The sequence below is a fragment of the Babylonia areolata genome, chromosome 3, assembly GCF_041734735.1.
Source record: "Babylonia areolata isolate BAREFJ2019XMU chromosome 3, ASM4173473v1, whole genome shotgun sequence".
NCBI lineage: Eukaryota > Metazoa > Mollusca > Gastropoda > Neogastropoda > Buccinidae > Babylonia > Babylonia areolata.
Window position 1 is genome coordinate 24550914 of NC_134878.1, and position 27862 is coordinate 24578775.

A 27862-nucleotide genomic window follows, 5' to 3' on the forward strand; every position below is an offset into this window, starting at 1 on the left:
ACCCCGTGCATCCTCCCCCACATACTCGTTCCTAGGCTATGTATCGCAACTTCCACGGCACACACACACAAACAGTAAAACAATGAATACAAGCTGTTAATTGAGAATGCCATGTACAAGGTCACAACCTCCAGGCTGACTATGGAAGTTGAAGCTGTGACATGCTTTCCAGTGGCTGTCATATTTTCATACACCTGGAAATCAACAAGCCAAAATTCTGACAATGAACCTTGTGCAAAAAATTGAAAGTGGAATGGGGAGCCCAGAGTGGCATGAGGCAATGTGCAACTTTCAGATTCAAAAGCTTACATGGTCAAACTTCCCGGGACATGCAGGTGATGGGAAGGGAAATGAGTGAACTGACAGGCTTGCTGTAATGCAACAACAATGAGTAGTTTGCATCTGGGAAAATCTGAAATCCTGTAAGTCAAGCATGAAAGGTACAACTCGATCCTTTGCAAATCAAATGAATATTGGCATATTTCCAAACCAACATTGTGCAGTTTTCTTCAGGATGGAACAATATCTCTGAGCTTTCCCAAATACATTAGACTGAGCAACACACTAGATGCTACATTCATGACATCAGAGATCTCTTCCCACCACTCTTGTGGCAAATCAGTGGCAGTGTGCGTGTGTGTGTACTCGCATGTCAGGAGAGCTCTCTCTGTGTGTGTGTGTGTGTGTGTGTGTGTTGTGGAAGCTGCAATATGTAGGAATGTGTGTGTGTTTGTGTATTGGGGTCGGCAGTGTATGTTTGTATTGTGGAGCTACAGAATATAGGAATGTGCCTGTGTTTATATGTGGGTATGGGCATGTGTGTCTGTGTGCAGTGGAAGCTGCAAAACATAGGAATTGTGTGTGTGTATGTGAGAGTTAGGTTATGTAGGAGATGGCGATTGTGTATGTGTGTGTGTGTTTGGGTCAGAGCTGGCACACTTTTATGTGTAGTGTTGGGCCTGTGTACATTTGTCTCAGTGTGCTTGTATATATCTGAAACTGCATATTTGTGCAATCTGTTGTGCATGTATGTGTGTGTGCATGTCTGTATTTATTTGCTATCCGTTTATTCATTATTATTGTCATAGTTGTTTGTATCTTTCTACATTTTATTTTATTCTTTATCTATTTGCTCACTTTTCAAAATTTTATAGTTTCATTTATCTATTTCAAAATCTGTTATGTCCTTTTGTCCCCCTCAAGGACTGACTAAGCGCGTTGGGTAACCCTGCTGGTCAGGCATATGCTTAGCAGATGTTGTGAAGCGCATAAGGGTTCGTCCGAACATTGTGACGCCTCCTTGTGTAACTGAACGAAAGAAAATTTCCATAATTCCAAAACATATGTCGAACGCGCGCGCACGAGCCTGTAGGGGTGTTTTCTGTACATCTTTAAGTGCTGCTTAAGAACACACAGTGAAATTAAATTTAATCTATCGACAGTCCGTTGATTATCGGGATAACAGTGAAACACAGAGGCAGAAACTGACAGTGGGAACGAATAAGTTGAAAGAAACGGAAGCCCGTCACGCTCCTGCACTCATTTTCTGCGGAACTGCTGTGCACCAAAAAGTGGAACAGATTTTCGCGTCAAGTTTTGTTTTCACAGATTGCTTTGAGAATTCCAGAGTTTGTGACAGTTTCGAGCTATAGCATGTCACAGAACCCAAATTTTAACCCCTGGAATTTGTATTCTAAGCCTGATGCCGACAAAACACAACAGCCTCGGGCCCCGAAGCCTGAGACAGAACATCGTTTGTTACAAGGGGAACCAGCTGCCTCAGCCGTGTCAGGTTGGTGGAAAGGTAGCAGTGTGACCAGCATATTAAGCTTAACATAAGGCACAAAAAACAGCTCCTCAAAATTAATGAACAACAACATATCATGAAATGCATTTTTAAATATTATAAATACATTATCAAAGGCAGAGTTGTTTTTTGTGGTACCGGTGAGTGTCCGTGAGTGTGATGGGATGGAGCTGAGTTCCGAGTCAGTTCACACACGTGAGGGTCAGGTTATGGGCTTGATTAATTCACAAGTTATGATCACAGTGTTCAGTGAATAAACATGAACACCTTTTCATTCTCAGACACGTCATGCGAGAAACTGTTCAGTCTCAGTTTGCCAAGAAGACGTGTTGGGGACAGTTCTTGAAGTTGAATTGGTGATGCGTGACACACCATCGTGGCATCCGACTTCGAGTTGGTGACATACTGGCCACGGTAACTGTGACCCCAGTTACGAAACATCATAATTATTTTGTTTAGAAGATTTTTTTCATTGAGTCAGCAACTTCATCAAGTTAATCAAGATGATGTCAGGTAACTGTGTTTAGTTTGTGACCAATGAAAGTAATGTGAAACATCATTAAAACAGTAAAGGAAGGGTACTGCGTTTTGTGCATTTCTATTATAATGCAAATTTCTGTCAACACATCTAGAAAACCACTGCCTAATTATTCTGGACTGACATACTTACAGTTTTGTGTTTGTTTAGAAATATTGATCAGTGTAAATTTATTTATGCAGGGTTTGTTTTGACTTAGTGTACATGATTTCTGCACAATATTATCATTATTCCGAATATTTATAGTGCTGTGTTAGTGTGTATAATTATATGGTTTTGTGTTGGAAAAGCCAATATACTGTAAGGAGGGAGCAGGAATGTGGATGAGGATGGAAAATATTCCATTTATAATGTGAAGACTCTGGAGAAAAAACAGTAAAATACAGTGTTAAGGATAATATATCGGTTGAATGAAAGCACATGAGGACAGACAAATTATGAAATTCTTTTGTCCACCAGGATTTAGTTGCTTGAGCAATCTTAGCATCACTGAGTTTGTGTGTGTGTATTGTCGATGTTGGTGTTAAATATATTTATAGCAAATGGATTATTATTCAGTTTGATTTTTTGTGTTTTTGTATTGTTTATATGTTGCTGCTAATGATAACAAATGGTCCATTGGATTATTATTAAGTTTTGATTTGTATATACAGATATGACAGTATCAGGGCATGAGGATGGAGGGGAAGGGTGCATTGTTTGCATTTGTGGGCATTGGATTTGTGGGCATTGCATTTAGTGTATAACATGGTGTGTACGGGGTGTGAATGACTTGTTCTTTGCCTCCAGTTCGGCAGCCATTTATTATTTTCAGGGGTGTTTGCATGCTAGGTGTTATCTTTTTTCATAATGCACAAGACACTCATTTTACGGGATTTTTAAGGTGGTCTAAGTTATGAATGCACATATATACACTGGATGTCATTCAAGGTACTAGGACACCAGTAGTAGTATGTCTGCGCATGTAGTGAGTGTTGACACGGGACACTGGAAACAACCCCACCCTTTACTCACCAGGCGCAGCCAGGATTTCAACAACAGTGTAATACATGCAATAAAACACACATTAAGATCTACATAGTGATGTAAATCATGAAATACTGCTCGCAGACCTGTCAAAATAAAACATTTTCATTGACCAGGCGTCCCACATGTTGATCATCAGCAGCCAAAGTTGGGTTCAAATGATCGTTGGTAGATCTGTATTATTCAGTTCTTTGGCAGGGGGGGTTTGGAAGGTGTGGCAATGATTTTCCTGAAAGGTTTTCTCTTGTTTTTTCACTCTTTATTATTTTTATTTTTCTCTCACTTTTAGATATGGTATAGATTCTATATTTTATTGTTCTTGTGGCTATATATCCACAATTTTTCCCCTTGTGATAGAATGGGTAGCGTTCACAACAAGGTGTGGACGTACACTCAGTCAAGTTACACAGAGGAGTGGAGGGGAAGAAATGTGGATATTACCATTCTTGTTGCTAGCAAAGCCATCGGCTCCCTTTTCCAGAACCTTTGTTTGAAATTATAAAATGACTTTCCCGAAAGGTTTTTGTTTTGAGTCTTTTAGTTTTCTTTTTCTTTGAGACAGTGGTAGTAATATTGTGGTTTTGTACATTTTGTTTTTCTTGTCAGCAATGCCTCCCCCTGCAAAGCCTCTGTCAGTGCTGTCGGTCAATGCACCAGAGTTCAGACCCAAGTCCTACCCCAGTCAGGCTGGCCCCAGTTCGGTAGCACAGGTAAGGCCACTGATAGAGTGAGAGTTGTGCTCAGTTTCCACTTACTGACTTTCAAAACGTGTACATTGTTTTTTTTGGCTATTTTTTTTTAACAAAGCTAATTTCTGCAGTTTGTGGTATTTAATTTTGAAATCATCTTTGGGGGTTATAAATACTGTCATAAGTTAGGCTGAGTGTGTGTGAATGTGTGTGTGTGCATATTTGTGTGTGTGTGTGTGTGTGTGTGTGTGTACTTAAATGTGTGCATGTGTATGAGAGTATGAGCAGCCAACTGGTCATGAATGCCCTCAGCCAAGAAAAAACCTCAGTTCCCTCAGTTGACAAGTTGTAGTATATTTGTTCTTTTGTTGTTTTTAATCACTGCTTTATAATTGCTTTCAACAAATGATTTCTTCTTTTACCTCTTGATTCCTGAGCCTTGTTGAAATCAGATGTGATCAGTGTGTTGCACGAGTTGGAAGCGCGATTCCTACTTTTTCAAGTGGTGTCATTGGTTTTGCTGAAGTCCAAATGAAGAACAATAACCAATGTTCTGACCTCATTTCCACCACAATTTCTTTCCTTGTTTGTGGGCTGCAGCTCGCATGTTCACTGTACACGTGGGGGGTTTACGTGCATGACCATTTTATTCACACCCCCCACCCCACTTGTTGTCATCCTTACTTTTCAGTTGTGTGCATGTTGGGTATGTTTCCATAACCCACCAAACACTGACATGGACCTCAGGATCTTCAATGTACGAATTTGATCTTCTTCATACACATACAGGGGCACTACCAGGTATGCACATATGTTAACCTTGGAGATCAGGAACGTTTCCATATATTCAACACACCAGGTGCCACAACCAGGATTCATACCCAGGACCCTTGTGTTGAAAGTCCCTTGCTCTGACTTCTCAACTGTCACCCCCATCATTTTACCTCAGTGAGGTGACAGGCCTTATCAGACAAATACTGATTCGTAGTCTAGGGGTTCTTCTTCTTCAATCGAGGGCTGCAACTCCTGTGTTCACTCGTATGTACATGAGTGGGCTTTTACATGTACGACCATTTTTATCCCGCCATCTAGGCAGCTGTACTTCATTTTCGGGGGTGTGCATGCTGGGCATGTTCTTATTTCCGTAACCCACCAAACACTGACATGGATTACAGGATCTTTAACGTGAGTATTTGATCTTCTGCTTGTGTATGCACACGAAGGGGGTTTAGGCACTAGCAGGTCTGCAAATATGTTGACCTGGGAGATCAGAAAAATCTCCACCCTTTACCCACCAGGCGCCGTTACTGAGATTAGAACCAGGGACCCTCAGATTGAAAGTCCAACGGTCGTGAGTCCAACGCTTTAACCACTCAGCTGTTGCGCCCATCAGTCAAGGGGTTAACTGTAGGTGTGCATGAAGTAAAACATGGCAGGTTTTGTGGGGAGTCAGTGTGCCAGATTTAAGCTGGATTGGTTGAGAAGTGGGTGGCTGTTAAGACATATGGTCAGACAGGCTGTACCTTCTGTATCCCTTGCCTGAAAGAGTTTTACAGCAACAACAAAAAAAGTGGGGATGGGGAGTCCGCCATCGATCAGATTTGGCTTTTAACTTCTCCTCAGCACTTTTTGCAGGAACAGGGACTAGAGCCATGTTCACATACACAAGTGCCCTTCAGTGTTATAGAAGCATGATGTGCTACACAGGTAGCGTGTTAGTGAGCAGGCAGCTTTGAAAGTGCATGCACCACTATGTAGTGCATTTGGCTTTGTATCCCACACTTGCTGGCAACCAGGACATCACATGAATTTGTGGAGCGGAGCGGTTGTCTAGTGGTGTCATGTCTGCCTGGCAAGTGAGAGAATCTTAGTGAGCGGGATGGAATCTCACCATTGCCAGAATTTACTCCCTCTCCACTAGACCTTGAGCACATACAAAAGAACCCATGGCAAGGAAATACAAGTCCTTAGCAATGTTTCTGATGTACAAGAGTGTGTTGGCGTGCACGCATGACTGAAGCCTAACAAGAGTGTGTTGGCATGCACACATGACTGAAGCCTGACTGAATGACATGGAAAACAAGTGATGAGCATGAAATCTCTCAGCTAGCTCTACCCATGTCGGCATCCTGTGATGCAACAGACTTCACTTAGAGCTTGGTCTTTGACGAATATAATTATGAATTAAGATAATGATGAAAAGTTTGAGCCAGTGTCACGGAAAGCAGGATGCATCAGCTAAGAATTGACAAGAATGATTACATTATAGAATAGAATGCTGCTCATTTTCATTCTTGCATTGATGTGAATACAATAGAAAGCAGAAAATAAGGTGTCATATCAGTTCATGCTGAGGGCCTCTGACATTCTGTCATGAGGGTGGTTTGTGGAGGCAAGGAAAACAAACAACAAAATAGGGTTCTCAGGATGCATTGCAGAATGTCAGTAGGAATCATACTATGATTATGTGAGCAGCAGGTGTTTAGGAAGACAATATATAGGTGACAGCATTTAGAGATGATTATTGTATAGCATTTACTAGATTTAGAGAGATAAACATTCAATGGTGTTTATACAGATTGACTTTTTATAGTGTGATGTTCCTGTTTTGACTGCCTGTTAAAAAAAAAAAAAAGAAAAAAGAAAAAGAAAAAAATATATACACACAAGAGAGGGACATGGGGCTGGGGGTGGGGTGTGGGAGTGGGGGGATAGAAATATGAATGTTTGCTATTGTCTGATCCTTACCCCCTCCTTTCTATATCTTTATTTTTCCCCTCCATTATTATTATTATTATTATTTTTTATTTTTTGGTGTGCATTGGCTTGATTGATTCTGAGCTATTTTGCCTGTTTGCTGTTTTGTGTGCGGCTGAAGGTTTTAATTTCTGCACATTTCCTGCTTGGCACTAATGGCAGCCCTCTGATTAACATGGTCAGTTGGCAAAAAGAAAAAAGCAAAAAAAGTGTGATTGAGACAAAGAGGGAGAGAGAGAGTGTGAGCAAGAAGACTAGACTTTATCAAAAAGTGCTAGTTTGTACTGAATGAAAAACGCAAAATACCTGACATTATTCCCAGCGTAAAGATTGTCAAGAAAATAATACTTTTCCAGTGTTTGCAGCTGTTGAACATGTTTTGTTATGAGTGTGCGCTATTTTATCAACCTGGACATGAAAATGATGAAAATGCTTCATGCATAGATTATTTTTTTGATTTATTTTTTAATGGGTGCAGAATGATTGTGCACGATGATCTTTTGTGACAGTGATGAATCTAGTGAGATTTGTGTCTATTATCACAATATCAGAGCTGTTTATTGCATTTGAAATATTTTGTATTTCAAACATTCATACTTTTTTAAATTCCTTGAAACTTTGAATGCTGAATGCTATTTTCAATGGCCTTGAAAATCTGGAAATTATGACAGAAAATTATTTTGGAAAATTTAATCAAATCTTAATTCTTTTTGTTTATTTTGCTTTGGTTTGTGCTGTGGAATTTGGAGAAAACTTGTATTTTTAGTTCTATTTTAAAAAGCTGGTCACAATTCTACATGAATTGTGTTGTGTAAGGATGTTTATTTAAAAAGATGAAGCTTAAATAGCGCAGTTTGTATGTGTATGTGCGTGTGTGTGTGTGCACGTGTTTGAGACACTATGTGACACTGTGTGTGGGTTTTTTTTGTTTGTTTTTTGAAAACTGGAAACTAGTCAGAAATTTGTGTTCACTGAAACGTAAAGAGAAAATATGACAGTATATATTGTATGAAGCTGAATTGATATACTAAAAAAAACAAAAAACAAAAAACCAACAGAATTTAACCCCAAAGTGGCATACAACAGAATTTTGCTGTTTTAATTATTTCATATATATATATCTGCATATTTCAGTTTCTGTATTTTTTTTTTTAGATACTGAGCCCAAGTGTATTTTAGAATTATGGTCTTGATTTTTCACAACTTGAAAAAGCAACAAAACAACTAATTATTGAAAACTAGAACTTTGATTCTTGGTGCAATATTTGATCAATTTCATTCAGTGCATTACAAGCATTGACTGTTCATTCATTAAGCTAAAATTTTTGTTACTGTAATATTTTGATCAGTTCATAAAACTAGAACCTAAGTGAAGCAGTTGTGTAATATTTAATCAGTTTCAGTATTTGACTAGTATCAACTGTTTATTAAACTGGAATTTCTGCTTTTGTAGAACTTCATTGTTGCGGTGATCTTTTCACAGGGCTCGAGATAACCACCCTTCCAATAGTCAGGGACAGTATAACCTTTTTAAAACCTAACCGGTCACGACATGTCTGTTGTGCTAGCAGTTTCAGCGAAAGAGTGACTGGGTTGTCAGTTTCAGTGCAGATGATTGCACTCCCCCCCCCCCCCCCCCCCGTCCCCCCCCATCTCCCCCTCCTCTTCTCACATTCATCCTCACCCTGGTTTTTTGTTTCCTGTAATACGTACGAATTATGTTATGAAGTGTGTCTGCTGACTTGTGGTTGCATTGTCGGTAGTCAAATTGATCGTCTCTTCAGTCAGGGGGGGCAAGTAGAAATTAGCAGGGCTCAAGTTTTTTTTTTTTTGTCTGCTTGTTTGAAGGACAACTGAAAAATATTTGCCTGGGAGTTGTTTTTTTTTTTTTTTTTTTTTTTTTTTTAAAGCTGTGTTTCATCAAAATAAACACTAGAACTGTTGGTGTAATTGTAACATTTTATCAGCTTCAGTGTAAATAACAAATATCAACGTGTTCATTTTATTTTTGATGAGCTTTTTTTTGGTTTTGTTTTGATATAGTTATTTTAAGGTGTGTGTGTGCGTGTGCGTGCGTGTGTGTGTAAAGCCCTCACCGGCTCTGTCTGCGGGGGCTGCGGAGTTTGTTCCCCGCACAGATTTTGTTCCCGTTCCGCTGGGCATGGCGCCCAGTGTGGGCCCACCTGTGCAGGTAGACCAGGTGTTGTGTGTCCCTCCATCGCATCTGCTGTGTGTATGTGTGTGTGTGTAGCCTTGGCTGTAGTTGTGTGTGGGGAAAGCACCTTGTGCTGCAGAAAGTATTTATTTATCGATTCACTTCACTTCACCTTACTTTCTTACTTACTTACTGCCTGAGGTGTTAATGTCTGGTTTGAAAAAAATTTTGCTTGTTTGTATATGCTGTTGCTTTGTATGTTTGTGGTGTTTTTCTTCGGTTGTGGTTGTAGACTTGTAGAACTTTTTGCACTTGGTGGTGTGTGCTTTGTGTATCTCTTGTGCTTGGAGGGAGTTTTTGTGTTTGTCTTCGTTTTTTTTTTTTTTTTTGCTTTGATGATATGCCTGACATGGAATTTGTGGTGGTGGTGTTGTTTTTCACAGAAAGAAAAGGTAGTGCAAGGTTTTTGCTTTTTTTTTTTTTTTTTTTTTTGCAGTTGGTTGGGTTGTGCTACTACATGTCTTGCAAACACCTGATGGACAGTTGATACCTCATCAGCAGGTGTCAAAAAATAAACATGATCAGCTTTTTACAGCTTTCTGAGATGTTTCTGGAATAGCATCTTACCTTGTATGGTGTCACAGAGATAGCTGAAGACAGAAGTGATACTGAGTTTGTTTCTGTGTTAAGGTTTATAGTCTTTTTTCGTTCATATTCCAAACAAAAAAAACAAAAAACAAAAAAACAACAAGAACCAACATTATCATACAACATCCTTTTAGTGTAATAATATTCATGACACAAGTAAGATTTCTGACCCATAATGAGGTTTCTTCCTACATGTGAAGTACGGAAGAGTTTGACAAATTATTTATAGGTGGAGGCCTGTAAGGTCAGGTTATTTAGGTGTCGGTTGAGTGAAGGCTGCGTTGTTGGAGGGGGTGAGCTCTGTGTGCAGTATTATAAACACCCACCCACCTGCTTTCTGACCTGCCTTCTCCTCTCCCCATGATCCACATTCCACTGCATTGTTCCCTGAGCATCCCTTGCCAGCAGTTAATGTAGTCAGTGCATTTCCTATCAGTAGAGGTAGCTGCTATTGTCTGATAGCAATGTGTTGTTCCCCTTCGCCAGTTCAGTTCAATTGTTCAACTTGTGTTGCTGTGAGATGTGTTCCAAAACATTGTCCCGAGCATGGGGAAGCAGCTCTCGGAGTTGGATCTTCAGAGTTGTGTGAGCCTCCAAAGCATGATTCAGCATTCTTATACTGTGTGTGTGTGTGTGTGCGGGCATGTGTTTGCGTGCGCGTGCGGGCGTGTTTGTACGTGTGTATATATGCATGCACCACATGTGTAAAAGGGAGTTGTTCTTCTGCTGGCTTGTTCGGTTGTCTATTGTACAACAAGGTGTGTTTTTCTCTAATTGCTTGTTAGTATTGCAACAGGTGTGGCATGATTTCATGTCCATGTTACGTACATCCTGTGTACACAGAGTGATTTTGGTGCAGTGTGGAATGTTGCCCTGTGGTAATGCATCTGCCTAGGAAGCCAGAGAATCCGAGTGCACTGGTTCAAATCCCAGTAATTTCTTCCCCTCCTCTAGACCTTGAGTGGTGGTCTGGACACGAGTCATTCAGATTAGACCATGAACTGAGGTCCTGGGTAGAGCAGCCTGAATTTCACACAGAGAAATCTGTTGTGACAAAAAGAGAAGTACAAAACAGTGTGTGCGCTTGCTAGTAATGGAATGCCATGCTATTCAGTTCTATGTTTTTTCTACACAGTATCATGAGTATGCCTTGCTTGTGTTTATTGTATTCTTGTGCCCCCAGGGGGCTTTCTTTATTTCTATTTCTGGATTTATTTATTTATTTATTTTATTTTATTTTATTTATTTATTTTTTTTTTACTTTGTTAGCGCCTTCTGCCTGTTTGTCTTGAAATTCTGGACCTGTGTTTCCATCAGTCTGATGTGGGTGCTTTCCTTTTCCCTGACCTCACTCCTGTCTTGTTTTCCCCAGCAGTAATGCTTTGGGGGAAAGCATTACATGCATGCCAGGGAGTATTTCTTTATTAAATAGATTTCTGTATTGGCAAATTCCCCCCCTCCACCCCCCACCTTTATTTTACTTTGATACTGTATTAACCCTTTCGCTGCCAGGAAAATAAGATTTAAGTGAAATCTATTTGCCAGGGTTTTTTTTTTCCACAAAAAACAGGTATATATTTTCAAAAAATTCTGTGCTCTTTGTTATTGGAGAAGTATATATTTTCTGAAAGGTAAATGAATAAAGAATACAAAACACAGGATGTTTTCCCATTTTATATATTTTCAGTGACATGCTGTTGTTTTGAAATCAGTGTTTTGTTTTTTGTCACATTTTCAACTTGTTCATTGCAAACATTAGTCAGGTAATTTGCACTAAAATATATTTTCTGGACAAATGGATAATACCTGCACACACAAATTATACAAGAACAACCAAAATAAAAAAGAAAAGAAAAGAGACATACATAATGCATTGTGACCCTCAAGTGATAATATGGATGTGAGGCCATGCCCCCTCGGTCTCCACCCCCCTTTTCTTCACCCCTCTCTCACACCATCACATCATCCAGATCTCATCATATTGTGTTGGCTGAGTGCCAAGAAAATAGCCCGCACTGTGTCCTGCTAAAAATTTGGTCACTTTCTGTGGTCTACTATGGCTGTAAAGTCAGCATCACTCACTGATAGTTGTGTCTTGGCCAGTCTCTTCATTGCTCCCTTTATTTTCTATCAAATCATCCTACAAAAGTTCATCACTGTCTTCTTCAAATTTACATTTCAATTCTTTCTGAGCATCAGCTAAAGAAAGCAATCTTGGTTGGTTTTGTGCAACCACGATCACATGTCTTGAGCACAGGGTCCAACATTTTGTTGAGTGAGCGAGGAGAGGAGCCAGGCAAACTGCGACAATAATCCAACCAAAACATTCAAATTAAGGACTGCCTCATGACGTAGACAGGGTTTCTAGATATGAATAGAATCTAGAAAGATTCCCCAAGCTAAAGCTACCAGCATTTTTGTCAACAGACTCAATGCAAACCAGGGAAAAGTCAGAATATTTCAATGACATGTTATCTCATCATTGTGGCAGCGAAGTGTACATGCTTGTGCTGATGAGTTATCTCATCATATAGGCAGCCTAGGGGTTACTGCCACCCATGAGGACGTCTAAGTTCAACTTTCATGTTTTAGTTTGCATGTAGAAATGTGCCTCAGTGTGTACGGAAGTGGACAACTCTGTGTGTGTGTGTGTGTGTGTGTGTGTGTGTGTGTAAATACCTGTGTACATATGTAAAACTTATATATTTACAACTGTAACTTCTCACGATTTTGCAGCCATAGTTGCAAGCCTTGTACCATGCATGTTAGTGTTCAGTTATTTTAAAAAGCATTTTAATCAAGTTTGTGTCCTGCATGTTTGTGTGTGGTGGTAGAGAGCATTTGAGAATGGTATGTTTTCATATATATATATATATATATATATATATATATATATATATATATATATATATATATATATATATATATATACATATATATATATATATATTGTAACAGGTCTGTCTTATTTGTCAGATGACAAACAGTCTGCTTTATGTTTAATGGAACATTCATAAATGGTAATACATGTTGTCCCTGTGTGAAGATCTGCAAGTGTATTGCCCAAAACTGCTTTGATTTAGTAGTTGACTTTTCGTGCTTGTTCACTCCTATGATTTAAGATTGTCAGTTACTACTGAGATTAATGTTGTGTTCAACAGTGTTCGTTTTATTCACTTACTTAACATTCTTTTAATTCTTTAAAATTATTATTTATTTAGTTTATTTATTTATTTATTTTTTGCTGTTGCCACAGTGCAGAACAGTAGAGAATTATTGTGCTAACATTCTGTCACTTCCTCTGTGTATTGTCATTGGCGCTTGTTCCATGCAACTCATCCGCACTTGTCCCAGACATACCTCTAGTCTTCCAGTCACCAGCAGGAGATTGTAGTGTTGTGTTGCCATGAAGCCAGCCACCAGAGGAGACCCTGCGCTGCTATGATGAGTCATTCTGTGGTGTCCTGGTTCAGCATACCTGAGTCTAGAGTCACAGACTGTAGAATCCTGACAATGTCAATGATAGTTTTTGCCATGGAGCATGATGGGATTAACAGCTGAGTGGTTAAAGCGTTGGACTGTCAATCTGAGGTTCCAGGGTTTGAGGTGATTTCGAATCTTGGTAACAGCGCCTGGTGGGTAAAGGGTGGAGATTTTTCTGATCTCCCAGGTCAACATATGTGCAGACCTGTTTGTGCCTGAACCCCCTTCCTGTGTATGCGCAAGTAGATCAGATACGCACGTTAAAGATCCTGCAATCCATGTCAGCTTTTGGTGGGTTATAGAAACAACATACTCAGCATACACCCCCCCGAAAACGGAGTATGGTTGCCTGCATAGCAGGGTAAAAACGGTCAAACACATAAAAGCCCACTCGTATACAAATGAGTGAACAGGGGAGTTGCAGCCCGCGAACAAAAAAGAAGTGATGGAGCTATATCAAGTTCACATCACTCCATTTTTATAGATTTTGTTGTTGAACATGTCCAGTCTCCACCTGTAACTCACCAGATGCTGCAGGAATTCACACCCAGGACCCCAGGATTGAAAGTCCAGTGTTCTAACCACTCTGCAACGGTGTTGGTCAGAAACCAAGTCTAAAGGCAGCAGTACACTATGGGACCTGCTCATCCCACTTGTTTAACTGATAGACAGTGCCATCCTGGCTGTCTTGGAGGAATATGATGGCCAAGGTGAAGGTCATGTGTTTCTGTTGGCAGTTATGCAGTTGTGAAAACAGCACGCACGCACTAAACGTGCACAAATGAGTGTGTAACCGGTGTCATTCTACACAAAATTGGATGAGGTATTGTACACCCTAGTCCGATGAAAAATTGAGTAGGTTTGATCTGTGCAAGACACACCCTCCATCTCAGAAATGATGTCACTTTCCATCGGTTGAAATACGTGTCCTTGAAATACGCCCTGCAAGAATCGGTTAGGCTTTGGACTTCTGATCCAGTGCTCACCAGTGATCAGGTTTCCAGTTCATGATTGAGCATGGTGTTTTGTCATTGGGAAAGGCACTTTCCTCCGACTTTCATCCCAAGTGTCAATGGCACTTCTTGTGGAGAAGATTAAAAAGAGTATTCGGCCCTGCCTTCCTGTGCTGAGGCCTAGTCTCATTCGGTAAGAAATCAGTGGCTCCGATGGCTTTAAATTGTTGTGAGACCTTTAAACTTTAAAAAAAAAATTTGTAAAGAGGGTTGTTGTGTATTTATTTTGCTGACTCATAAGATCTGCAGCAGACTTTTTAAAAGTAAGGAAATAGGAGCAAACCTGTCCTTTTTTTTGTGTGGAAAGACCCAGTTTACATATGTGAAGTGGATGGAATTTGACTGTGTGGGTTCATATCTTTTCACGTTTGAGCTCAATGTTCACAAACCACTTGGGAGTCCTCGAATAAGGAGCGGGTAAGTTCTGGTTTGGGGCTGAAACTTCCTGTGGTGATCTGTGGCTTTCTGTTTGGGTTCAGAGCCACAAACCTCCTGCCCCCCCCCCCCCCCCCCCCCGGATCCCCCCCTCAACCCTCCCACCTACCCACCCCAACACCTCAAGTCATCAGTTGATCGTACAGCATCGCAGTGGCTGTGTATTATGTTATTTGTGTTCCTATGTGTTGTGGTGGTTATCGCAGTGGCTGTGTATTATGTTATTTGTGTTCCTGTGTCTTGTGGTGGTTCAGTTGTCTTTGTAATCAGGAGTTGAGAATGAGAGCATTTTCCAGAAGGTATGCATTGCTTTAACAGGAAAAGCAAAACATTAGGAAAAGCATCAAAGCTGGTACACATGTCATTATTTGCAATGACTGTATTCTTATGTAAAGTATATCATCTTTTTTGTGTCCTGTGTGTCATAATTGCATGCACACACGCATGCATGTGCATGTAAGCGCATACACACATGTGTGCACACATGCACACATATGCTTACACGCATACACATGCATACACATATACACACATGCACACACTCACACACACACACACACACACACACACACACACACACACACACACACACACACACACAAATCCAGATTCAATATGTACAAATATCTAGCTTCATAAGCCTAAGGCAGGGAAAGATCTATAAGTATACTCTATAATGTGTAGTTTCCCTTTTGGTTATATATGCTTCTGATAATTTTGAAGTAATTGTACTTCTTGGTACATTTTACTGACTTGAAACAAAAGTGTGTGTGTGTGTGTGTGTGTGTGTGTGTGTGTGCGCAGAAAGCTGAAGCCTGATTAAAACAAAATCCACTATTAACAAAATACTGTTGTGTGTTTGTGTGCGTGCACAGAAAGCTGATGCGTGAATAAAAAAAATCGATATGAAAAAAATACTGGTTTGTGGATGTTTGTGCGTGCGTGCGTGCATGTGTGTGTGTGTGCGCATACAGAAAGCTGATGCCTGATTGAGAAAAATTCAGTATAACAGAATACTGGTTTTGGGGTTTGTGTGTGTATGTGTACATGTGTACATGTGTGTATGTGTGTGAATATGTGTGCATATGTGTGTGTGCGCGTGTGTCGAGCAGCATGTAAGAGGCACGCCCTCATCTGTCATCACTGTTTGCTCGACCCTCTCTGTATTTTACCAGGAACAGCCCCCGTCATTAAAAATCATGTCTCAGTTTTACTATTTCCAGCACCCGTCGCAACAGCAGCCGCAGATGCCGATGCCGCCCTACCCTCCTCCCCCAGGGCCCCCGCCACCCCACCACCACCCTCCACCCCACCACCACCCCACAGGGGCCGGGGGTGTGGAGGAGCAATTCCTCAACTCCTTCGGCCAGATGACCTTGACCCTGGGGGGGTCAGGGTCAGGGTCAGAGGAGACGGAGCGCCTGCTGGGGGAGTTCTCGCGCACCATGCTGATCCTGACCACCCACCCGGCCAACCTCCGCGACTACCTCAAGCCGCTGTGCGACAAGCTGCGGCAGGCACGCTCCGAGGAGCTGCTGCAGCAGGTTATCAGTGTCCTGTACGAGCAGGTAGGTGTGTCTGTGGGGGGGCGTGTGTGTGGTGTGTGTGCGTGGGGGAGGTGAGGGGGGGAGGGTTGTGTGTGGGTGTGTGCGTGCGTGTGTACATTTTATTAAAAAAAAAAAAAATCCAAGATATAAAAAAATCTTCGTCGTTCGTGAGCTGCAATTCTCACGTTCACTCATATGTTCATGTGTGGGCTTTTACGTGTATGAACATTTTTATCCTGCCATGTAGGCAGCCATACTCTGTTTTCAAGGGTATATATATAAAAAAAAAGAAAAAAAGTTGTGTGCCTGTGGACTGAGGAGCTACTTCAGCAAGTCATCTGCAGTCATGTTCGAGCTGCTTAGTAAGAAGGTTCGGGAGGGGAGTGTGTGGGGGTGTGGGTGGTGATAGGTTAACCTACAGAAAGTGAGTTACCACTGGCAACAGTACAAATGATAGCATTTCTAGCGTTACATCTGAGGAAACAATAATCAACTTGAACGTTGTTGACTTTTTTCATTACAGTTAAGAGAGGCTACAAAGCATAACATTCTCTCTGCCAACAGGCAGAACGTCAGTGCTAGAGTGTGGAGTGGCTGCCTGGGGGTAACAGATCCGCCTGGACAATCTGAGGGCATGGGATGGAATCCCACACTTTCCGGAATGTTCTCTTCCTTACCACTAGGCCATGAGTGGTGGTGGATGCATAAACCAAGGTCCCGTGTGCTGCACGCACTTAGCACATTGTACAAGAACCCATGGCAGCAAAAGGGTTGTTGTCCCTAGTACAATTCTTAAGAAAAATCCACTCAGATATATTTGTGCTGGTGCGCATGACTGAAGCCAGACTAAATGACATGGGAAACAAAGCATCCTGTATTCCTTGTCGGCTTGCAGTTGGTCATGGAAACGAGAACATTCCCAGCATGCACACCCCTGAAAGCGGAGTATGGCTACCATCATGGTGGGATAAAGATATGTGGAGCCGATAGTGGAAGTGATATGTGTGTTTGAAGGAAACTGTGGCACGAGACAGAGGTAGCCCACCATGTTGGGCTTGCCTTAGGCGTGACAGCCAGATCTGTAGAGCTCCTCCATGCCAGCTGACAGGTGATGGGCGCTTCCCCTGCCACTTTTTTGTCGCTGCCAAAAAACAGCACTGGCATGTTGCCAATGCATAGAATGGCGGGCATTTGGCAACAAGAGACTTGAGGTCCCTGGTGTCTCTGGGACAAGGCTGTGTAATTGCCCAGGTAGGTACCATCACAAAGGGGCATACGGAAGGCTTGGTGGCTTCTCTACCTGAGTGTGTTATGTTGGAGCAACCTGCAGAAAGTTGTCGGCAGTCAATGGCTGGGATGGATCAGCCTGTGGGAGTGCACTTCATGTGCCTCCAGGTCACTGAGTCTCATTCTGTGGTGGAATTCCTAATGGAAGAGGGTTGCCACGGGGAAAATTTTTGCTGAAGGTTCTTTAGTGAGAAAGGGGACCGGATAATAATAATAATAATAATGGTATTTGTATAGCGCTAAATCTTGTGCATAAACAAATCAAAGCGCTTTCGCACCAGTCATTCTCACGCAAGCATAACTCTAAAACTGAAAAAAACTAAAAAGACAAGGAAGAGGCAGGGAAGGGAGGCTACTTTGGGAAGAGGTGGGTTTTAAGGCCAGACTTGAAAGAGCTGAGTGTGGAGACTTGACGAAGCGAAAGAGGAAGTTCATTCCAATTGCAAGGTCCAGAGACAGAGAAAGAACGGTGGCCAACAGTCGAGAGTTTGAATCTGGGTATATGTAAGTGGAGTGGATCCGAAGCTGATCGTAGTGAGCGAGATGGAGTGTAGAGGTGAAGGCAGGCACAGAGATAGGAAGGGGCTGATTTGTGAATACATTTGTAGCATAGAGTGCTGATCTTGTACTTTATTCGGTGTGAGACAGGGAGCCAGTGGAGATGTTGCAAAAGAGGAGTGGTGTGCTCAGATCTTTTCTTTCTGAGGACGAGTCGGGCAGCAGAATTTTGTATGCGCTGAAGGGACTGAATGGATGAAGCAGGCAAACCAGACAATAGAGAGTTACAGTAGTCAAGGCGAGAGAGAATGAGAGAAACGACAAGTCTAGATGTTGCGTCAGTGGACAGATATTTCCGGATGGAACTGATGCGCCGCAGTTGACAGTAGCAGGATTGACATGTCTGATTGATAAATGTTTGCATGGACAGTGTGTTGTCAAGGACAACGCCGAGGTTCCTGACTGAAGTGGACAGAGGGATGGATGTACTGCCAAGTTTGATTGTATTAGTTGTAATGGAAGAGAGTTTTTGTTTAGTTCCTATGATCATTGCTTCAGTTTTGTCCGCGTTCAATTGTAACTTATTTAGAGTCATCCAATTTTGAATATCCAGGAAGCAGTTAGATGTTTCTTGCAAGAGCGACAACAGTTTTTCAGGTGTATCACTCTTCTGGAGTTGAGTGTCATCAGCGTAAGAATGACTGACAGACATTATGGCGGTTGATAATTTCAGCGAGAGGAGCAGTGTACAGTGTGAAGAGCACTGGGCCTAAAACAGATCCCTGTGGGACTCCATGTTCAATTTTAACGGGTTCAGACTGGAAATTATCAACAATGACAGACTGGAATCGATCAGTGAGATACGATTTGAACCAGTTTAGAACAGTGCCGTTGATACCAAATGTATAATGAAGACGGGAAAGAAGGATTGAATGGTCTATCGTGTCAAAGGCGGCTGACAAGTCGAGAAGAGTGAGAAGGGAGATCTGTCCTGAGTCGGACGCTAGCAGTAGGTTATTCAGGATGTGGAGGAGAGTGGTTTCGGTGCTGTGGTCAGCACGATAAGCAGACTGAAATGGGTGGATGAGATTGTTGAAACAAAGGTGATTGTTGAGCTGCTTCAGGACGGCTTTTTCAAGGAGTTTGGACAGGAATGGAAGATTAGAAACTGGTCGATAGTTTTTCAAAATGTTTGCGTCAAGGTTGGATTTCTTCAGAAGAGGCCGGACTATTGCAGTTTTGAAAGTGGATGGAAACGTTCCAGAGAGAAGGGATGAGTTGACAATGTTGGTCAATGTTGGATCCATGTCAGGTGGAGGTATAGCCCACTTGTATGTACTTGTGAACATGGGAGTTGCAGCCCACAAATTCAAAAGAAGAAAGTTGTCAAACCTGGGAACCTTCATTTTTTAGAGGAAATCGTCTGTTTGGCAGAAATAGATAATGACTTGGGCTTGGATTCTTGTTTTCTCGTTAAGAAGAAAATTTCCAACAAAATTGTGGTGATGGCATTTGAAATGCATGAATCAGTGGTTTACAGAATACAGAGTTTTACAAGTCACATTGAGTTATGTTGCGGTTGAAGACTTCATTGGATGGGGTATGTGTTTACTCATTTGTTTATTATTTTATTTTTGCAGAGTATATTTGAGCCCAACTTTCGCTATACGGGTGCTCGAGTGGTTCACTTTCTGACTCAAGAGTTAAAAGATCATCCCATCTTTTGCCATTTCAAACAGAAGTTTCTGCAAAGGTAAGTGTGCTTATATGTGGTTATTTAATATTGCTATCTCTCTCTTTCTGTCTCTCTCTCTCTCTCTCTCTCACACACACACACACAAACACACACAAACACACACACACACACACACACACACACACACACACACACACACACACACAGAGTTCTATTACACGGATGTTCAGTGCTGGCACTTTAGTTGGCCCAGTGAAAGTTCATGAACCCAGGAAGTAGGGCATGGATATAAATAAACGTGGCTGACAAACAGGCCGTGCCAGCGGCACTCGCTGTACGCTTGTTCAGCGGTAAATCTGCTTTGTTTCTTTCGCGCATCATCTTCCCGGATGGATTGGAAATAACGACAAAAGAAGTGGGTTTCTACAAAGAATGCAAAATGAGCTTTCTATTGACTCCAAACACAATATATTTTCTTACATAGCAATTGTTGCGGCAACGGTTGAAACATACATGAAGAAAGAGAAGAGAAGGTCAAGCAGAAACATGATTGCAAAAATCGTAAAATTTAAATCCCTCTCTAAGAAAACATACGCCTATTACAATGAAATCGTAAAAATCACCAGAACATTTAGCATGCCTGCATGCAGATCAGCCCACCCTTTTGAGTTGTAGATTTTTTCTTGTCAGCACAAAAAGTGTTTAAATGAACACACTGTAGCATGGTGAGTGCAAGCAGCAGGGGCATGGAGAGCAGGGTGAGTGTAATCCCTGCAGGAAATGTGTGGATGCTGTGGAAGCGTGAGAAAAGTGGGGCAGGGGCTGCGGGGCCAAGTGAAACAAAGAAGGCAGTGTCCAGGTTTGGCACGCGGGGCCAGAAATACCGCGGTGAATGCGCCGGCCAATGCAGAGTGTGGTGGGAAAGTCTGGCATTAAAAAAAGTTTGACCCCAGACGCTAGACGCTGCTCGGAAACTAAAGAGGTGGATTTTGTGCTCGGCTGAGCAGCCGTGATTAGGAGTTGGTGTGGTTTTTTTTTCTTTCTTCTGTGGGTTACCCCCCTCCCCCACCTCCCCCCCCAAAAAAAAACAAAAAAACAAAAAGAACAGAGAGAGATTACAGGGAGTTGCTGTGGTGATGGGTTTGGGGGATTGAGAAGAGGAATTAAATGTCAGCAACTTCACCATGGAATAAGCTCCATTTAACACGTTTGCCATTCTGTTCAGTTATTAGATGCATGATGCATGCGTGGTTGGGCAGGATATTGTGGTTGAAGGATAATGATATATTTCTGTGGGTGGGTGTGACCCCAAATAGACTGGTTTAAAATTTTCTGTGAACCTGCTGTTGGCATTGAGGAAAGCATTGTGAATACCCATGCTTTTGCCTTTCACCCCTTCTGGGGTACAGGCTGTCAACAAGAGACCTCCACAGTCCCCTATCCTGTGTCTTTGCCTCTGTATTTATGTATATCTGGCTCCAGGTAAGGTCCATTTTGGTGTCTGCCTGGAGGTGTCTTTGCCAGAGCTTTCTCTCTCTCTCTGACTCACTGTTTCTCACTCTCTCTTACATATATATCTTGGATGTATTTCCAGCCTGAATATGTGGTGTTATTCAGTTTGGAAACTGTTTAAAAAAAGAAAAGGAAAAAAAGTGTGCTTCTGAGGTCCCCCTGAAAGTTACTGCAAAGTCATGTGATGTGTGTGTGTGTGTGTGTGTGTGTGTGTGTGTGTGTGTTATTAAGACTTAGAAAATTAATCAAAACTTGCATTATTGCATTGGACACTTTCATGGTGTGAGTATATGTATATCTCAGTGATGGCCTAGAGGTAACGCGTCCGCTTAGGAAGCGAGAGAATGTGAGTGCACTGGTTCGAATCACAGTACTTACTTACTTACTTAATTCTCTTCGTTCCGGTCGGAACATAGGGCCCGCACTGCAGATCTCCATCTCGCTCTGTCTCGGTCTGTTCTCTTGGCTTCACCCCAAGAGAATCACGGTACAGTTGCTATATATTTTCTCCCCCTCCACTCGACCTTGTGGTGGTCTGGACGCTAGTCATTCAGATGAGACAATAAACCGAGGTCCCATGTGCAGCATGCATTTAGCGCATGTAAAAGATCCTATGGCAACAAAAGGGTTGTCCCTGGCAAAATTCTGTAGAAAAATCCACTTCGTTGGGAAAAACAAAGAAAGCTGCAAGCAGGGGGAAAAAAAAAAAGGGTGGTACTCTCAGTGTAGCGACACACTGGCCTGAATTTCACATAGAGAAATCTGTCGTGACAAAAAAGAAAAAAAGAGAGAGAAATCGCTGAGGAGTCCACAGGGGACGAAACAGCAGTCACATCAGGCATACAGCTGGCTCTCTCCCTCAGATAATTCAAATGGCACCCAACTGCAGTCTTTGAAGGATTTCTACGATTATTATTACATTTCCTTTTTAATCTTTGCAAACTTACTTTGAAATAAGGAAAGAGTTGTTACCTGCATTTGTTTTCCTCCACTACAAAGTTGTACATATTTTACCTATGATGCAGGTGTCAGCAGGACTTTGAGCAGAGGAGTCAGCTGGTGAAGTCGTCCCCTGAAGGACTGACCACACTGTGCGGACTGACCATGTTCATGGGGGAGCTCTTCTTGAACGTCACAGTCAGTTTCTCAGCCAGCATAACCCTTTTTTTCTTGGTGTTTTTTTTAAAAATTGTTTTTAGCGTATTATGTTTGTGTCTTTGTCATTGCCTGAAATATTTTTTTCTCACAATCAACATGTCTTTAAGAGCTCAGAGTTTGAATAGTTATCTGTGTCTTCTTTATTTTTTTTCTCTTTTGAATGGTTCTCTGCGTCTTCTTGCCTTCACCCCCCTCATCTCTCTCTGTATCTTTCTTCTTGTTTGTAAGTGAATGTGTTTTTATCTCCTTTTTTTCCCCTTTCCTCTCTTTTTTTCATACAGCAAGACATTATTACAAATTGCAAGATATGAACTCTCTCTCTCTCTCTCTCTCTCTCTCTCACACACACACACACACACACACACACAAGGCACAAAATATGCCCTCCCCCCCATGCCCCCTTTTCCACACACACACACACAGTAAACGCCCACCCACAGGCACACACACTGCATGATGGTTTTCAGTAGAGAGTATGGTAGGGTGGGTAGAGGGAAGAGGAAGACCACAGACAGCGGTCGTGCTTTATCACACCCAAAGGCCTGTTTGACCTGATGGGTTTTCAGATTTGTTTTGAAAGAGGACACCATTGGTAAGTGACAGAGATATACAGGAAGGGAATTCCAAACAGAAGGTGCTTGATACTGAAAGGCCCAGCATGCAGAAGATCAAATATGCATGTTAACTCTTTCACCGCTAAGTTTCTGTGTGAAAAACGCTCCTGAGCACCAAGTATTTTAGATATCATTTTCTTAGTCACAGGCTCCGGTTCATGTCAACACAACACAGTGGACTTGTTCACTTCAGACTTGGTCAGGGGGCAAAGGTTAGTCATTGTTCTGTTGGCCGAGGAAACTGGCTGCAGCTGTCAAGCTTTGTTACAATGTGAACAATGGTCTTTTTAATTTGGTCGTCTTCTCCTTGATGCCGACTAAAGTTGTACATGTTCATGTTCGCCTGGCCTATAGTGGTGAAAGGCGTAAAGATCCAGTAATCCATGTCAGTGTTAGAAGGGTTATAGAGACATGAACGTACCCAGTATGCATACCCCAGAAAACGGAGCATGGCTGCTTACACGGCAGGGTAAAAATGGTCAAACACATAAAAGCCCACTTGTATGTATATATATATATATATATATATATATATATATATATATATATATATATGTATATATGAGTGAACATACAAGACACAAGATACAACTTTAATTGTCCATAAGACATGGAAAAGTGTTGCAGCTCATGAATGCAGAACAAGAGCCTTTCAAACTGTGTTCAACAGAAAATCTTTGTTCGTGGGCTGTTCACTCGTATGTACATGAGTGGCCTTTTATATGTTTGACTGTTTTTACTACGCCATGTAGGCAGCCATACTCCATTTCTGGGAGGGGTGCATGCTGGGTATGTTTTTGTTTTCATAACCCACCGAACGCTGATATGGATTACAGGATCTTCAACGTGCGTATTTGATCTTCAGCTTGCGTATACACAGAAAGGGGGTTCAGGCACAAACAGGTCTGCACAAATGTTGACCTGGGAGATCAGAAAAATCTCCACCCTTTACCCACCAGGCGCCGTTGTCAAGATTCGAACTCGGGACCCTCAGATTGTAAGTCCAACGCTTTAACCATTCTGCTATTGCTCCTGTCCAGCAGGAAATGATGCCTACACGTGTTTCAGGTGGAGTCTGGTGGTCACATGGAGCGCCTCGTCTTCCTGCCCGGTGTGCTGACCCAGCTTCTGCTGACGCTGCTGTCCCAGCCCTCAGACTCCAGCATCAAGACCGCCTGCCAGCTCCTCAAGGTGCGCTCCCGCTTCTCCCTGCACAGTCTGGCCACTTGGGAAAAGCCCTAGGGAAGAAAACAAATAAGAGAGAGAACCATTTCCAGGGCTGGAAAAGTCTTGGGGGGAGAGGGGTGTGGGGGGAGAGAAATGAGAGAACCCTTTTCTGGGCTGGAAAATCTTGTGGAGAACAGGTTGCGACAGTGCAGCTACCACCGAGTGGATTTTTCATCAGAGTTCTGCTGGGGAAAACAATTGCAGTGAGTTCTTTTACGTGCACTAAGTGCATGCTGGGACCTTGGTTAATCATCTCATTTGGATGACACACATAGAACACCACACAGTGTCCAGTGGATTGGGGTGGGGGAGGGGAGGGGGGCAGTAAAAGTCCCGGTCTAGTGAGGGACTCCAACCTGTGAACACTGGCTTCCCAGCCAGGCACATTACTTACCGCTTTCCTGTTGAATTATGAATGAAGTACGGACATTGAACAATGTGTGTGTGTGTGCTTCAGCTTGCTGGGGGCCCCACAGAAGACAGCATAACTCAGCGCACGCCGGAGGATATGTCACTGTTCAACAACGTCTTCAGCTCTCTACAGGCCCTGCAGTCTGTACCACACATCTCACAGTGAGTCCTTCCCCACCACCTCTCTGTCTGTCTGTTCTGAACACCTTGTGTTGTCATGATGTCCTGCCCTGGATTGAAAGCCCAGTGACGGGTGTAATAGCTGAGTGGTTAAAGCGTTGGACTTTCAGTCTCAGGGTCCCGTGTTCGAATCTCAGTAATGGTGCCTGATGGGTAAAGGGTGGAGATTTTTCTGATCTCCCAGGTCAGACCTGCTTGTGCCTGAACGCACGTTGAAAATCCTGCAATCCAATCCATGTCAGCGTTCGGTGGGTTATGGAAAAAAGAACATACCCAGCATGCACGTCCCTGAAAATGGAGTATCGCTGCCTTCATGGGGTAAAAATGGTCATACATGTAGTAGCCCACTTGTGAACACGTGTGAACATGGGAGTTGCAGCCCACAAACAAAGAAGAAGGAGAAAGCCCAATGCTCAAACCATTCCGCTGTTGTGCCTGTCCATGCTTTCAAAAGAGCAGGCATTATTAAGGCAGTGCAAAAAAAAAAAAAAAGAAAAAAAGGATGAACAAGACAACACGCTTGTTCCTGTTTCCTTTTATTTTAGTTTTTATGGCGACGCAAACGTTATTGTGTTGAAAGTTTATATGTTTTTGCCAGTTCAGAAGTTACATTTGTGTATTGTTAGGTTGTATTTTGACCACTTCTGACACATGAAAGTGATTAATGCTAAGTCTTTTTCTCGGATTTGGAATAAGATTAGGAGGTTTCACTTTATACAAATGAACACTGTAGATTAAAAAAAAAAAAAAGGATAAAAAAAAGTAACTGGCTCGTATTGAAGCATGTTAATAACTCTTGAGTCTTTCGCAAACTTCCCATGGCTCTGTCTTGATGTGGTTGCAGGACCATGAAGATGCTGATTTGCTCGGTGATCACGCTGAGGCAGAACAACTGGGGCAGAATCACACACGTAGAAGACAATGCTCATGAAAACCACGCGCCAGCAGCAGAGTTCTCTCAGGTTGGAAGCTGGTTGCTTATTAAGTTTGGTGCACTTGCATGATCAGAAAAAATAGTTAAATCAATGATGACGATTTGAAACAAAACAAAAAGAGTTAGACGCTATTTAATGCAGTCACCAGCTAGGATACAGTTGAGAAGGTACTTGTGTGTTAAGAATAATGTGTTTAACCTCAAATGATATTTTTCTGCAGGGGCTTTACTGATGATTGGTCAAAAATTGGAATTCTTTTCTGTCAGAGAGGACAGTGGTTACTCGGGAATGCTTATCAGAGAAATAATGCTGGTTACCCTCTGAATTTCCAGGAGAAATCGGCACAGGTTCCCTTATGTACTTTGAGAGAACTAGTGCTTGTCACCCTCAGTATTTTCAGGAGAAATGATGCTAGTTGCCCTTAGTACTTTGAGAGAACTTGTGTTGTTTACCTTCAGTATTTTCAGGAGAAACAGTGGTGGTTACTTTATGTACTTTGAGAGAACTGGTTACCCTCAGTATTTCAGGAGAAATGATGCTGGTTACCCTCAGTATTTTCAGGAGAAATAGCACTGGTTATCGATTGTACTTTCAGAGAACAAGCACTGGTTACCCTTAGTATTTTCAGGAGAAATAATGCTGATTACCCTGTACTTTGAGAGTACTAGCATTGAGTTTCCAGGATAACTAACAGTGGTTACTCTGTGTACTTCGAGAGAACTTGCGAGGGTGACGGTCTTAGCTTTTCAGGAGAAATAACGTTGATTACCTTCAGCATTATTTTCAGTCAGAGCCGGTGTTCTACGACCAGTACGGCACGCCCATCACACGAGAGCAGGCGGGCTACCAGGAGGAAGAGGATGAGGAGGAATATGACGGCTACGAGCTGACGGAAGAGGAGGAGCAAGATTTTCTCATTTGGCAGAAAGAGGCGTCCGTCCACAATGAAGTGAGTGGGGAGACAAAGGGGAAATGTGAGGTGTGTGTGCGTGTGTTTGGGTGTGCATGTGTGTTCGTGTTTGGGCGTGCGTGTGTGTGTGCATGCATGTGTGAGTGCATTTGTGTGTAAACAGAATCGGCATGGAGAACAGGTGAAGTTGGACCCCCTGTGGGGGTGGGGGTAGGGGGCGTCTTTATGTTGAATTGGTGTCCCCACCTGGTGATTCTGTACTGTCCTTTTTTTTTCTGTTGCTTGCTGTGTGCTTATGACTTGATACTTTTCTTTATTTTTCTGTCCTTTTCTTTCTTTCTTTCTTATTTTCTGCCTTGCTGATCCATTCACCTAATCTTTTGGATTTTTTTTGGTCCGGTTTTTATTTTTATTTTTATACTTTATAATTGAGCATTCTTACTGTGGTATTTTTGTGCCAAGGACATGTGACTTGCCTGTTGGTAATTTTTGGATTTGTATGTCTGTTACTCTGTATGATTTTGTGCATTATGTCTGTTAAGGTTAGGTGTGTTTTTTTTTTAATACTATGGGCTGGTCAACGTTACAGGCATGTCTTAAGTTTATATGCATGGATATGAATACGGTTGAGTGCGAGTTTGTGTGCCTTCAAAAAGAAAAATTGTTTTCAGATTCTTCAGTATCAATATTTCAAGTTGTTTAGCCTTGCTTTGGCCTTATTAAGTCGGCTTGGCTGTAAGCAACAAAGATAAACATATATGTTGGAGGGGGGTGCAGGCACTTGTATGTTTGTGTGTGGGTGGGTGTTTGTGTATGATGCATGTGTGAGTGCACTGCTGCAAATTGGGAGAATAGACAGGTTGAAAGATAGTTAGACAGGTTGGCAGGTGGGTAGACAGGTTGGAAGGTGGAACCAAGACAACATGGTAGAGTGGACTTTTTCTGATTGTGTGTGTGTGTGCAGCTTGGAATGGCTGCGCCAGGTCATCTGGGTAATTCGAACACTCAGCCGAACTACGCAGAAGATTCTGTCTATCCCCAGTGGTCAACTGGTGACACTGACTACGGTTATCCAAACTACTCCCAAAACTATGACTAGTGAGTGTGGATTTAAGCTGTCAGCATTGTGTTGCTCTGCTATTTATGTGTGCGTGTATGTTTTGTTGTCTGGGTAAAGGTTTTAAACCAAGTTTGGCTTATGTTTGCTACATGCTACCATCTAATTCAGGCTGTGCTGTACTTTTTTTTTTTTTTGTTGCTGCCCCATCATCTGCACCATTTCAGTGGCATTACTCCCACGCCGCTTATTTAGATTCCCCCATACACGACCACACCC

General features: G+C 42.2%; 1 protein-coding gene across 4 annotated transcripts in view; it reads left to right on the forward strand.

Annotated features, from left to right (window-relative positions):
* The first annotated feature begins 1555 nt into the window (after positions 1-1555).
* LOC143279879 (uncharacterized) overlaps positions 1556-27862 on the forward strand; it is a 33026-nt gene continuing 6719 nt past the window's right edge. Inside the window, exons 1-11 of one of the 4 annotated variants that reach the window (XM_076584168.1) lie at positions 1556-1804; positions 3978-4081; positions 8907-9008; positions 15775-16119; positions 19524-19636; positions 22117-22228; positions 23932-24054; positions 24548-24663; positions 25526-25643; positions 26404-26565; positions 27491-27624. In XM_076584168.1, the coding sequence (XP_076440283.1) occupies positions 1654-1804; positions 3978-4081; positions 8907-9008; positions 15775-16119; positions 19524-19636; positions 22117-22228; positions 23932-24054; positions 24548-24663; positions 25526-25643; positions 26404-26565; positions 27491-27624 (1580 nt within the window). In that variant the 5' untranslated portion in view covers positions 1556-1653. The remainder of the gene's footprint in view (positions 1805-3977; positions 4082-8906; positions 9009-15774; positions 16120-19523; positions 19637-22116; positions 22229-23931; positions 24055-24547; positions 24664-25525; positions 25644-26403; positions 26566-27490; positions 27625-27862) is intronic. The other 3 variants (XM_076584169.1, XM_076584170.1, XM_076584171.1) reach the window with 3 other exon arrangements.